Source organism: Sitodiplosis mosellana, unplaced genomic scaffold (genome assembly GCF_009176505.1).
Source record: "Sitodiplosis mosellana isolate CC-2019 unplaced genomic scaffold, AAFC_SMos_1.0 Smas_scaffold_6150, whole genome shotgun sequence".
Lineage (NCBI taxonomy): Eukaryota > Metazoa > Arthropoda > Insecta > Diptera > Cecidomyiidae > Sitodiplosis > Sitodiplosis mosellana.
In genome coordinates, this window is record NW_022601391.1 from 2,547,919 (window position 1) to 2,562,377 (window position 14,459).

Consider the following 14,459-nt stretch of genomic DNA (forward strand, 5'->3'; position numbering starts at 1 on the left):
GCTAATTGAAGAATAATAAACTGAATAATAAAAACAAGGTCAAGTCTTTTCACTTTTTTCAATTTCTTTTTAATCCGAAAATATGTACATAGATGTATGTGTAAGAAATGGAATATGCTTTGATTGAAAAAACAAACAAATAACCATAGAAAATAATGGTTTTTCTGCTTCTGGTGAGCAAGTAAGATATTAAATTTAAGATAAATACTTAAATCTTCCTAATCAAAAATGATAAAACACTTAATTATTAAACAGTTGCAAGAAAACGGGTCGATTAACAAGTCGGCAATTGCCCCGTTGATCAATAGCGCGTCTTGCCTCGGACGGTGATTCGAATCGTACTCTAGCATCGCCAGTGGGTTTGCCTTCATCGTTGTATCGACGAATGATATCATCTGCCGCAACATCGAAGTCACTGAAGAAATCAAGAATATCATCAACACTGGCTTTGTACGGTACGTTTGTCATCGAAACAATACATCCGTTGAAATTGCCGCCATTGCGGTTGTTCTGTCGGTTATTTTGCATGCGATTGTTGCCGTTGTTATTAAATCGATTGTTATTCGGGAATCGATTGTTGGCATTATTGTTATTGAAACGTGGACGCGGTATATTTCCCGATGTGTCAATGCCATCGAAACCATTTTCGCGCAAAACCTGTGTGATATTTTGAATCGTCGCAACAATTTGTTGCCATGGTGCCAATGAAATGTGCACGACCCGTGATTTGAACTGAGCCTTATCCAGCAGTTCGGTGGCTTTTGTTGCCTGCTCGCTATTGGCAAACTGAATAAAACCATTTCCATTGGTTTGGTTGCGTTCGTTGACCAGCAATTGAATTCGAACTGGTGTGAGATTTGCCTTGTTTTGTATCCATTCAACGATTTCGGCTTCAGTTGTGCGATATTCCATGTTTTCAATGAGAATACAGCACACTTCGGACATGCTCATATCCATCATAGCCTGTTGTTGCGTAGCCATTGCAACGTCAATGCCAGGAAATGTGTTCACCGGCACTTGAACAGCGGTTTTGGTACGTGGATCGATGCGTTCGGAATGCGATACATCGGTGTTCATATTTTTCAAAAAAGGGAATTTCGCTGGATTAATACGCGGATCATTTAGATTGACTCCGGGAATATTTTCCAATGAAACACCAGGAACTGGATCCGACATTTCATTGGAGCCTTCATTTAGATATTCAACATTTTGCATCGAAGTATTTGGGCTTTTGATTTCGTTTGGTGCAGTTCTATCGCTCGATTGACTATTCTCTTCAACCGGTTTAGGCATTCCAATGTCTAGGTCCAGTTCACCGCTGAACTCTTTGCGAGCCGTTTCAAATTCCTCCTCACTACAAGCAGAAATGTACACCGTTTTGAACGTAATTTTGTGACAAGCGGTGTTTTTAACGGCCGCTTTGGCATCGTCAGCACTGTGAAATTTGACATATGACGAGAACATTTTCGGCCGTTTAGCCATGACAATGTGTACGAGGGGATAGGACGAGAACAATTTCATGATGTCTTGCTCCTTGGTAAATGGCGGCAAATCCTCGATCAGAACTGTTGTAAACGGAGCTGCTTCCTTGCTATCATTCGAATCAGAAATACACATTACATCGTTGTCACGCTCATTATCCGAATTACTTCGATCGTCGTCGTCGTCATCATCGCTATAATCACGGCTATCCCGGCTGTTCCTTCTGTATCTTCGATCGCGGTGTTCGCGGTCTCGATGGTAGTTGTTGCGGCGTGGTGGTCGATATGCATCGATGGCATCATCGTATGCCTTTTCATCGATGTCTTCGATTTTTATCACATTTCTGCCCAGTTTTTGATTACTTCGTTGAATAGCCAACTGAACAAAATGCGGCCGAGCAAAACGTACATAAGCCTGCCCAGTTCGATTGCCATCCGTGTCATTTATCATTTTGATGCCATCGTTGGGTATCAATAAGCCGGAGAAGAATTTTCGAATCGCGCTATAATTGGTCAAGTTGCACAAATTTCGCACCCTAACACAGTGTGTGACATTTACCATTGTGTTGTTTCCATTGTGTGGACCACCCATACCGTTGTTCATGCCGAATTTATTCATTTGACTAGACATACCTGCTGTCAATTGTTGCTGTTGATGCTGTTGAGCATTTTGCAGAACACCGCCCGCCTGTGAGAAGGTGTTAAATGCAGGCATACTAACCGCTTGCTGATTGTACAATTGTTGCTGAAAAGCTAATGGATTCGTTTGCAATGTCATGTTCATGTTCATAGTGCGCACATCATTGGTTGAAAATGCACTCATTTGTTCGCTTTGGCTCAATGGATTCATAGCCCCTGCATTCGGATTGTTCATTTGCTTCATCATATACTGTGAAATGTTACTGTTAAACGGTACATTTTGTTGATACAACGAATTCATGGGATTTATTGGATTTTGAGCTGGTGCTGGCTTTGGCTCGATCTCGACACTTAACCGCTTATCATTTCCATTTCGGCCCAAGTCTTTGTAGTCTTTGTCATTTCGGGATGATGTTCGATTACGACGACGATCTCGATCACGGCTATCACTTCTGTCCCTGTGTGATCGACCCTAATTTTTTTTTTGATAATTACATTGGAATCAGTAAAAGTCGAATGCTTAACGCTTAAAACTTAAAAGAATTATGTAAGACAGTACAAACCTTATTTCGTCGTGGTGAGCGTGACCGGCGCCTATAACGATCACGAGAGCGTGATGGTGAGCGCGAACGACTACGCGACCTCGAATCACGTGAATAAGAGTGTGAACGAGAACGAGACCGGCGACTACGTCGACTGCTAACTAAATCGAGCGATTCATTAACCTTTGGAGGTAAGCCATTTAGAGCATTCACAGGATTCTATAGAAGATTCGAAGTATTTATTAGTTTTAATTGTCAATAATAAATGATTAAAAGACACGAGGCTGTATTCACCTGTTGATGTAAATTTTGAATCTGTTGCTGATACATTTGTTGTGTGATCAAGCCGGGCAACTGGGTCGGTAGAGTTGGTGGGATTTTCTTTTGAATGGCTGTAGCAAGGCTTACTTGAGGAGGAGATTGAGGCGTTAGAACGGCTGGCGGTGCTATGGCTGGAGCAGCAATCGTTGGTTGTCGCTGCATTTGCATAAGTGACATAGTCGTTTGACGGGCCGTTTCAATCACCTCTTGCATTTCAGCCCGTGAAGATAGAAACAATCGAACTTGAATTTCCTTCAATTTTCCTCCATCCAAACGCATTGCTTTTCTTGCATCATCATCGGTACTGTTTCAATTTGTACATAAAGAGGATTTCAGTTAGACGAAAATAGCATTGGCTGGCTGCATTTTATTACAGGCGTGCACTTTTATGTCATCAAGAATTCAATAAGAAACGAAATATTAACAACTTACACAAAAGCTATAAATGCATCCCCGTTTTCACCGCCAACAATATGAACACCGCCATCAGGTATTCCCAAACCTTTGAAGAACTGGCGAATGTCTGTGGCATTTGCAGACCATGGCAAATTCTGTAGCCGTATTATGACGCTCATTTTGCAAGTGAATTTTTGAATATGTCGATTCTACCGATTTATTGAAGAGATAGGTTTTTTGAAATAAAAATCTAGTTGCTTTTCAATGATCCATTTAATCTGTAACAAAAAATTAAAGAGACAATGTAGATTATTCATCAGAACCCAAGGTCACGAAATTCAAGTTCATCCATTTAAAGCCCATTAAAAATATATTCATTTCGAAACGCAGTGTACGAACAAACATGTTAAAAAAAAATTAATCTAATAGATTGGTTTCCCTTTCAAACAGTTCCTATCAGGTCGGTAATAATTTCATTTATGATAAGAACATTCTTCATCCTGTTTTTGTTAGATATTCATCAATTAAAATTCATCAAAGTGGAAGAAATGATTTATTCTCAATCTGCCTTTTTTATTTAAATTTTAAATCAAGTCCCTTGAAATTTCCTATCGGAATTTCAAGAAAATGAAAATAATCAAACAGAAATTCCGTAATTTACTAAATTAAAAAGTAGTCTAAAGAAAAAAAAACAAATAAATACATTCTAAGAAATTTCAGCAGGCTCAAAAGAAGAGACAATATTAGTATTCCTATTTTCTGTAAAGTTTTTTTTTCTAAGAAGGAACGTTTGTTTTCCATTTTAAATTGAAGTAGAATTTCATGATGAAAATTGTCTTTTATTGTTGAGCAAACAGATTGTTGTCAATTATTTCTTTACTTTAAAAGCAATTGAAGCTAAATCTGGTCATTGGAAAATCCACGATCATTTGTTTTGAAGATTTATTTCTTTTTCTTCTAGAAAATTTTTACATACAAAATTCTTGTCGAATACGATTCCTATGATAGGGCAGAGATAAATTCAGAACAAGTGCAGTTAACATTTCAGACCGAATACAATTTTTTTTTGTAAAATGATTTCATCATTTTTTGCTCCAAGTCGAAAAAAAACAGCATCTTCTGGATAATCAATATTGTCACCTTTAAAAACAAATACTTATGAAAATATTTTCATAAATTTACGACAATTTTATCCATGCATCTCATTTCGCGCAAATTTTATCATCCCTATGTAAACCCATACAAAATTTCTTATAATACTGCTCCTTCTTCTTCACACTGTCGTACACAATGGACGCGGCCATATTGAAAATGTATACTGTGTATTGAGTACCCATTTGTGAACATTATAACCAATATGGTGACTTACATGTATAGATGTGTTAGTTAAGAAGAAGAAGCAGTCTCACTGCACCGTTCGCATACGGACGAATTTTATAATTTGAACTATGATCGTATTATGAAAATAAAGAAATGGTCCAATTTTTAATCGCATAATCTCATTATGAATGTTCAAATTATCTTTTTTCAAAAATATAAGTGCATTATAAGAGACATTTTCAACGCTAACGTAGAAAGTAAAAAAATAAAATGTCTTAAACGTCTGGAAGATGAACTTTTCTACATTTTAAATGTTTTAGCAAATTTTCTGCGTACAGCGTACAGTGTACCACGCACCTACCTCAAAATAACGCTAGATTAAAACTGGTAAAAAAATATTTTAAGTGGGTTAAAAAAACTGGAGCGATTCCAATACTTTTCTTGCCTGACATGGTCGTTTGGCAAAGTAATAGAATGAGTTAATTTATATGACAAAATGCATATTCAGAAATGGCACTATTTTGGAAGCAGTAACGAATGAAAAATTAAATTTTATGAGAAAAAAAATTGCAGCGTCAGTCGGGGACTATTTGCCGAACTAGGGTTAAAATCAAAATATGAAAATGAAGTTTTTTTCGCAAAGATAATACTTGATAAATATTTTTAAAATCAGAGAATAAAAAACAATTCAAGCGCTCGAGTTAGAAAAAACAATCAGAATTGAAATGTTCACCAAAATATGTACTGCATTATATGCACCTCCTCTTATATTCGGCTTGGATTGATTTTTCACAGGACTAGGAGTATTGGTACTTAGTTTATTTTGGAACACAGACGGCGAAAAAAAAATCCCTGATTTCCCATGTTTAAAACCCATTAACGCCCAACGTCCTATTGTGACGACGCAAAAATTGCCGATTTTTTATGACTTATTTTAGATTTTCTTCTTTCCTGATCAAACGGCTTGAAATTTTCACATGCCGTTTTGTATGCGTGTTAGGAAAGGTTTGAAGAATGTTTTCCCCGATTTTCAAGGTTGCCGGAAAATTGTGAAAATTTAAAACGTGTCGGAAAATTCTGAAACTCCGGGAAAATCTTATTTGGACTCTCAGAAGTAACCCGTCACAAATTTCATCAAAAAAATTCGAAATTTTTTTGGCTTGGGCGTTAATGGGTTAACCCGGGATATGCGATAGACATAAATCAAAGAACAATCAAATCCGTTGTTCAAAGATGTCAAACATGCATCAAATTTGAAGTTAAATTAATTGTCAAATTTTCGTTTTCGCGCACATTCTGATTTATAACTTAACAACCGCACTACATAGACAAATAGTGCAGAAGAATATAGGGAACATATTGACAAATAAAAATGCCTTCTGAAGCAATGCATTGCTTGTGAAAGCATCACATGTGATTGGACGTTCAAATGTTGACCGTCCATAGGCGGTTGTATGCACGAAAGGGTTAAGATGTGTATCGATTTGACCATTTAAGGAATGTCACATTCGATTCAACACAAATCTATCGGTAAGATTGAGGGTGGTGTATGTTTTGCAGACTTTATATTAGAAAAAGTAGAGTATGTTCTGAAGAGATGACCAAATCTTCAAATGATTTATTCATTTCAACTGGGGTTTAAAAACGCGTTTTTTTTTTCAGTGTTTCAAAAAAACGTTTTTTTACAGAGCGTCAGAGCCGTTATATAACGCCCAAAAAACGTTTTTTTTTTGTTTTTTTTATCGTCATTTCTGCGGTATTTTGAACTATCAAAATAAAACACTACAGAAAAATAACGTTTTTATATCACCGTTTGCGGTATTTGTCAAAACGTTTGTAAACCCCAATTTCAACTGATAAACGATAAATGCCTTAAACAAAGTTATACAGTTTGGCAAGACCAACAATTTTTGCGAAGACACCATTCGATATATTTTGTCAGTAAAATTAAAATTACCAAAAACCACCACGAGTGAAACGTACTTTACTTAATCAAAATATAAGTCAAGAAAACATACACTACTCTCAATCTCACCCGTAGAAATAATTTAGTCAATTTTTCTGAAAAAAATTATATGTTGCCTATTGAAAATTTGTATCTAGATAATGTCGAGATATTATCTATCTGGTTTTAACATGTGAAGATAAACCAGATAATTGTGAATATTTTTAATAATTGAAGGCGACGGTACAAGTTCCAAACATCAAAAATCTCATCCTAATCATTATTTTTAGGTTACCTAAAATGATTGTTTGTTCAAGGATGAATTTCAAATTCAATGGAGAAAACCGGAAATTATGTATGTGTGATTTTTATGTGCGTTGGTTTCACGTATCCGCCCAAATTTGTATGAAATTTGAATCTTTATGGAATAATTCTGAATTCCACAAATTCATTACATATGTGGAAATATATTTGTATGTGATATTTACTTCGAACACGATACAGAAAAGAGCTGGTTATAGTTCGTAATTGAGTGGTTTTCAAATTTATTTAAAATCGACCAATAGATATTAGCGAGAAAAAATTAAGTAAAAGATAAAGATAAGATATATTTTGTGGGAATGGTTGTTTTTATCTAGATGAGATAAAAGATATTATTGAAGATATTAATATCCTAACCAAACACGACATCTCACCAATTGATGTAATGAACTTGTCACTGAGAGAAAAATCTGGTTTAAAATAAAAAAAAATTACACATAAAAAAGTATGCAAAAAAGACTGCATTTTTATTTATAGGATGGCTGTGTGTATCTTAAGAAAAAAGGTTAAAAGATAAATTAACCACATCTCAAGTCCTTAACCGTATATATCTGACCAAAGTCAGATTCAATTTTATCCACAAAAAAAAATATAAAAGAAAATTTCCGTTTTTCAAGCCCGAATAAAATATGTTGCGAAACATTTGTGTCTATTTTCAATTATAACGGAAAATTTAGGACAGAGAAATAGTATTTTGTCTAAGCTTAGTGAATTTTGTATTTGAGTTTGCTTACTGAAACATTTTTTTCTCTCATGAAATTGATATGGAAATCAGAAATAAATGTTTCCATCTAAACATTGATCACCCTTTTGATCGTTTTAAACTATTATGAAATTAAAAAAAAAACATACATTCAGCGAGAAAATCGACATAGATCAATGACTAGTGAATCATATTGAGCTGATATTTATGTAAGGAAGATGTAATGCAAAGTACCAGTAAATTATTTTCCGAAGTCCCAGCAATTGTGACCAAAATTTACCTTTAAAAACTCAATTATGTTTTATTTTTGATATTTTTTTTTCGGAAATCAAACTTGAATTTCGTTCAATTTCTTGCAATTCTTCTGAGTCAGCATTCACTATAAATTGAAAATTAAACGCGCATTATTATTGATGAGAAAAATGAAGTACGCGTAGCATAGAATCAAAAAAACTGCCAAATGGGAACAGTAAAGTAACCATTTATTGTTTTATTATAGTGATCTGTATTAAACACTGTGTATTTAAATTTCTACTGAAAAAATGGTAAGCAACAACAAATACCAAACCGAATTAAATTTCGAGCTCAAGTGCATTTTCCACAGCTATTCAAAATTTTATGTTCAGTTTAGAATTAATGTCTGAGGCTAATTTTTCGCAAGACACATCTTCTATCGAAATCATTATTTGTATTTTATTTAGAAAATAGCCAGCGTTGAAAATTACTATAAAGTAGTTGACTAGATTACAGTTCGTATTATAATCTTACCTTACCCACGAACGTCGCATCATAGCTTAGAACTTCGATGTTGAAAACTATGTGCCGCTGTTATTTTTATTATATTATTCCAGAATTTTTGCTTTGTTTTTATAGTTGAAAAAATATTTCACAACAAACGCGCACAATAAATGTGATCATTCGAAAGAAGAAAAAAATGAAGTTTCAAATGACCGAGTTTCAGCCTACTCCGATTTCATAAAGACGGTTTCTTTTTCATTTGAAGAATTGGTATGAAAAATTGATTTCTATCTATTAGGCTGAAGAGTGTGCATAAAAGATGCATTAGAGGGGAAAGTAGTAGAGGATTGATGGATATTCGGAAATGTTTCTGTTCAAAGTTGCAGTAAAACGGCAATTGTTCATCCAAGCCCGTCGACGGAAGTCCATTTGGATTGATTCAATTGCGGCATTTCAAGTGACGATACGATGGAAATGTTCATAATAACGTTTTTCCATCAATTTATCGATCTGAATCGTTGTGGATCATTTCTAAGCTTGTATAGTTGATTAGTTCGTGTCGTTACTTACCCCACAAGTGATTTAGAAACGAATTTATATGGTTAATGTAAACAATAATAAGTCGGAAGAGGATTGAAACATTTTTTTTCGAGATTGTGTTTCCTTCGAAGTGTGATTGGTTATTGGCGGTTTGTATTCAGAATATTCTGCACGTTTCGAAAGAGTCTTTGTTAAAAAAAATCGTCTCAAATTCTGAATAGCAGCCCGTTGACCGAGAGAAGTGACAGTTACTGTTCTGTTAAATGAACAATCGGTGGACGTAAACAAAAAGAGTTGCACTGTAGTTGGTTAATATTAAGGAAATAAACTAAAGTCGGTCATAAAATGACTGCTGCCCAGTGACTGTGAAGGGTATTTTGAAGAATTTTACCTCCAATCAAGAAACATTTCGTTCAAAAGTCATTTACCGTCCAAGAAATAGTTTTGCCTTGAAATCAGCTGGACCAATTCTTCGAAATCTGCTGGCTAACATTCAAATCTTACGATACGCGCTTACGATCAAATCTGAAGAATGATTCCCATAAGAGGCAACCAGCTATTGATCAATCTTGTACAGCTCCTTCATAAATTCCATAGCAAAGACGCTGCATTTGTGTTGCTCGTATGACTTGGCAAAACACAACAAGATGATACACCATAAAGAGACCCATTTTTCTTTTTTCATAGCAAGCCAAATGTTCAAGGAATAAAAGTCAATCGTTTAATAATGGCATATGTTCATTTTTCTTCGGAACAACCATAACTAAAATAGCAAAACCCAAAAACAAATCTCGTAAAAATAAAAGAAAGTAGAACAAAATTACGCTTACTCAATTTGTACACCAGACAAACAACGCACAACATACTGTGCTGCTACGTTCGTCAATTTTAACGTGCTAGACAGAAACGCTGAACGAAGACGACGCCATTTTGGTTAATTTATTAGTGCTGCTTATTGTTGATTCTCGGTAGTGATTTGAATTGTCGATTTCAATCCAAACAAAAAAAATTTATGTATATATAAGCAAGAAGTAAAGAATACTCCCATTCAAAAGATATCATGTTGGTTTTGTTTCCATTTTTTTATTATTATTATTTTTTTTGTGTGTACTTTTTTCTGCTGTTTTGTTCGCTAATTTCAGCAAAACCAATTTTCTCACTACCACAAGTGTTTCATTGTGTTTGTATTTCTTTATCGTTTTTTTTTTCTCTTCTTCGTTACTTAACTTAAATATACGTTCATTTGCCCGCTCTGAAGTGTACGGAAAAAAACTTACTGCGACAAAGACACAAGTATGGATGACGACATTGACTATTCGTTTCTATTTTCTTTGAATAACTTAATCGATCCTTCTAAAATGCTGGTGGCTTTTAAATTTTTTGTTTTTGTTTTTGTTTTCGTTTAGCCCTAAGAAGTTCGTTTTTATTTGCGCGATACGAATACCATTTTTCATGAGCAATGAAAAATAAAATTCGAGAAAAAAAGAACTAAAAATAAAATATTCGAATGTTTACCTCGAGGAATATATTTATATATAGAAAACCAAACTTAAGCACAATTCTCTTTTTTTTTCTTTGATTTAGTTCTTGTGTTGTTGTTTTTTTTACAATGCAAATAAATTGTTCGCAATCAATTTCCTTATTTTTGTTTCTCTATTTTCAGACTACGGATTTTTTTTTTCTCGTGATGGTGGAAACGATTTACGCGTACTATACAGTCACACAGTTTTTTTATAAATGACGACGAATCACAATTAGCATTGACGCACTACCTTCAGACGAAGTGAATTCGCCGCATTCGCCACATTTCTTATAATACGAGCATAAACGCCATCTGAAGGTGAAATTGTCAATTTTATCAATTCCTTCATACATTCGATTTTGTTGGTTTTTGGTTGTTCGTTAATCGTCTTTTCAGATGAAATTGACATGAGAAAAATATGCCGTTTCGAAATTTGCTTTAACATTGCAATTACTTTGGTTGTCACACCATAACATTCAACTTTTTGATCGCATTGAATTTCACGTAATGTGATTTATTTGTCCTTTAAACATATTTTTAATTGGCAAAAGTTTAATTTTAAATTCAATATAAAATCAAATACGCTCGTTTTTTGCACACACACACACACAATTCAATCGGTAAAAAAAGAACCGTAACATCATCTCTATCTGTTCATGTATCAAGCGATATCGCTGTCTTTATCTTTTTGACAAACAGCTGAAGTATGAACACCGGCTAAAAACACAACAGTTCGACCACCAAAAGCAACAATTTCCCACACACGCTTCTATCGAATGGTCACCACGTCGAAATCTTTTATTCTCGTTCTTTGTTTATTCAGCCTTATTTATTTAGTCTAGAGACATACTTTCTTTCTGAGAAAAACACGCACACACAGCAAATTGGAATAGCGAAATCGAATTACATATTTTTTGAAAGTGACAGTTTTTCCCATTTGAAATAGCATTTACGAACACAATTTAGTGAGTAACTTTTGTTTATAATTTAAATTATGAGTCTTTGCATTTTCTTCTAGTAAGTCGAACAAATCATTGTTCGGCAACATATCAGAATGCTCAATTGTGATTGTCATGATATTGTTCTCGTGTAAATGTTTCAGGAATACGTTGCGTGCAACATTGGTCCAGAGTAAAACGTGCATCGAAAACAATTGTGTTGTTTTTGCTTCGCTTGTCAAACTGCTGCAGGAAAAAAATGAGCAGCAAAGTTTTGGTTATCGGTGCGGGCCGAATAGGCGCTGAGGCATTGGAATACATTGCAGCCTGTGGATTTGATGACATTCAAATTGTAAGCTGTGAAAAATTGATATAGCTTAACACATTTAAAATGAATTGAATGATTATTTCAAGCCATTTTTTTTAAATTTTCAGATTGATATGGAATCGAAAGACGTGAAACACTTGGGTGAACAGTTTGTTGAGATGCCTTATTCCGTTGGAAAGCCAAGGGCTGAATTGATTCGAGAATCCATTCCAAATATTCAACTTAAAGTGTAACTGTTATGACATATCATTGGAATTTTGTCAGTCGATACTCATAAATTGAAAATATTTCAGCACAAACTATGGCTATAGCTTTTTTCAACAATTTCATTTGATATTGAACGCATTGGACAATCGCTTGGACCGTGATCATGTGAGTGCCATGTGTGAATGTGCAAATGTTCCTGTTATCGATTGCTACGAATGTGCTGCACAAGAACCAATTCCAAGTGAAACCATCCAAAATACACCACCAAATTCAACAGATTGCTTGGCTTGGTCAATACATGTATTTCAGTAAGGGATTAACAGTGTTCTATACTTTTAACATTTCAGTCATTTTTTGACATTCAATTCTGTGTATTTCAAGTCAAATATTCGGCCGAGAAGTAATTGATAAAATTCGTCTAGTACAAATGGATGGCTCGAAAGTACTAAGCTCATTGCTTAAGGTGCTAAGTCAAACGGTAATTCTTTCAATGAGAGATTAAAATGAATTGAAAAGGTTTTTATAATGTACCAAATGTCAAATATAGGCAAATTCATGCGATGAAAAAATTCGCCAGTTGGTGGAAACTTCAAACTGCAATGCTCAACTACTATTCAAACATTTATTTGGTGAGGACATTAAAGATACGTCTGATTCACTTGAAACAAATTTAACGGGAATTGATCGTGAGTACAAAGCGTGGTCGCAACATGAATGCCAACGTGTTTTTCTAACAAGTTTGATTGAACTACAAAAAGAAATGGCCAAACAAGTTCAAATGGATCCCATTCGCTTGGAAAGTGCAGCTGTTGACTTTGTAACTGCCGCAACCAATTTACGGGCAACGGTTCACGGCATCCCCCGGAAAAGTCGGTTGGAAATCAAATGTAAGAACGATTTTGTTGATTTTATCCATTTGAATTCTGAAAAGTTAATCGACATCTCTAATGTTCCAGTTGTTCTCACTTTGACATTGGACGAGCCGGGTCTGTTCGATATGCCAAACGAGGTGTTGAATTGTATTTTTGATTGCTTCAACGATGAGACACTATTGGCTGCATCACGTACGTGCAAACGATTTCAATCTATTGCTGCTAAGACATTCGAACGAAAATACGCCAACCAACCATATAAAGTGAGAAATTTGGAGATCATCAATTATCAACAGATGCATCGAGCCGTTCTAATTAATTTCGGCGCAACATTCACGGACATCGAAGTTGCCGATGCTGATCTGACCGATGAACATCGTTGGTTGATTGAAGTGCTGAAGGAAAATGTCGCAACTTTGAAAAAAGTGAAATTTGCGACCGAATGGGAAGCAGCTGATATTAATCTGGGGGAGGTGTTTTTATTTTTTCCAAATTTAACTCATCTGAGCTTGGATGGATATGCCATTGAGGATGATAATTGGTCACACATTCATATGCCGTATTTGAAACATCTTGCGTTTTACAGTATGGATTATGTGGAGGAGGAATGTTTTGATCGATTTTTCGACAATAATCGACAAATCGAAAGCCTCGTCTATCAAGACACCACGAATAATTTCTTGGAATCAATAAATAATCGATTGAATCAACTAAAAATGTTACAGGTTCCCGAGTTCTTCTTTGAACCAACACCGATTCATTTGAAATCGCTGGAAAAGTTGAAGTTGACAGAGAACTCGGAAGAGATGTGCATCTTGGATGCTTTTAGCAATGGCTGTAAAAATATCAAAGAGCTGTCAGTGGTATTTGTCGAAGGTGTAGAATTGGATGAAAAATACATATCAACAATTGCTTCATTTGAAAAAATCGAATCGCTCGAGATAGAAGACACTGAAATCACAATCGATGAGATAAAATTAATTGAACGGCAAATTCCACACCTCAAATCCTTCAGTGTGATAACCGAAATCGAAACAGAAGATGATGATGATGATGATCATCAATTGATCGTAGATGAGATTCTTTCTATGGTGTCGAGCACGAAAATTTTAACGAAACTCGAGCTCGCAATCGACTTGAAATGCCCGAAACGATTTGATGCTGATTTCCATGCCAGGTAAGTAAAGAAGAAGAAGAACTTTATCAATAAGGTTTATTATTTGTCTAAAAATTGCAAGGTTTTTGGAAGCCATTGGTGTTCATCGGCCCGATTTCATGTTGCTTCTCGAGTTGGAGGGTCAGAGACATCATTCAATTAATTTGATGGTGACGAAAAACTGTATAACCAGCGCCACTTGCGATACAGCGCCTGTCATCGTTCATGTAGTCGACTCAAGTTCACCAATAAACACCAACAGTTAATACAATTGAAACGAAATGTTTACGAGATAATCCAATGGTTAACCACTTTCAAAATAATATTCACACTTTTTCGAATTCAAATGGCATGGAATTGTTGGAAATGTCAAAATGTGAAACTTATTCAAAAATTTATAATTAATTTGCCAAACAAACAGAGAGATAATAAACCCATTTTATATATGTATAATATACATTGTATATTCTTATTAAAAACGGAAGTTTCA

General features: G+C 34.9%; 2 protein-coding genes across 11 annotated transcripts; one reads left to right on the top strand and one right to left on the bottom strand.

Annotated features, from left to right (window-relative positions):
• Positions 1-44: 44 nt before the first annotated feature.
• LOC129573892 (uncharacterized) lies at positions 45-10,726 on the bottom strand. 2 transcript variants are annotated; one of them, XM_055455037.1, is made up of 5 exons: positions 10,462-10,726; positions 3,416-3,657; positions 2,957-3,287; positions 2,684-2,881; positions 45-2,592 (listed from the first exon to the last, which is right to left on the bottom strand). In XM_055455037.1, exons 2-5 carry the CDS (start codon positions 3,556-3,558, stop codon positions 241-243), a joined length of 3,024 nt encoding a protein of 1,007 aa, XP_055311012.1. In that variant the 5' UTR covers positions 3,559-3,657; positions 10,462-10,726; the 3' UTR covers positions 45-240. The 2 variants fall into 2 exon arrangements, with proteins under 2 accessions (XP_055311012.1, XP_055311013.1); XM_055455038.1 differs by having other exon boundaries at positions 9,777-10,662.
• LOC129573895 (uncharacterized) lies at positions 9,962-14,422 on the top strand. 9 transcript variants are annotated; one of them, XM_055455044.1, is made up of 10 exons: positions 9,962-10,239; positions 10,610-10,786; positions 11,292-11,433; positions 11,571-11,758; positions 11,842-11,963; positions 12,028-12,249; positions 12,323-12,419; positions 12,489-12,828; positions 12,898-13,990; positions 14,052-14,422. In XM_055455044.1, the coding sequence occupies exons 4-10, from the start codon at positions 11,666-11,668 to the stop codon at positions 14,233-14,235; spliced, it is 2,151 nt and encodes a 716-aa protein (XP_055311019.1). In that variant the 5' UTR covers positions 9,962-10,239; positions 10,610-10,786; positions 11,292-11,433; positions 11,571-11,665; the 3' UTR covers positions 14,236-14,422. The 9 variants fall into 9 exon arrangements, with proteins under 9 accessions (XP_055311019.1, XP_055311017.1, XP_055311022.1 ...); XM_055455047.1 differs by lacking the exon at positions 9,962-10,239 and having other exon boundaries at positions 10,646-10,786; positions 12,489-12,627; positions 12,700-12,828; XM_055455042.1 differs by lacking the exon at positions 11,292-11,433 and having other exon boundaries at positions 10,205-10,239.
• Positions 14,423-14,459: the final 37 nt, after the last annotated feature.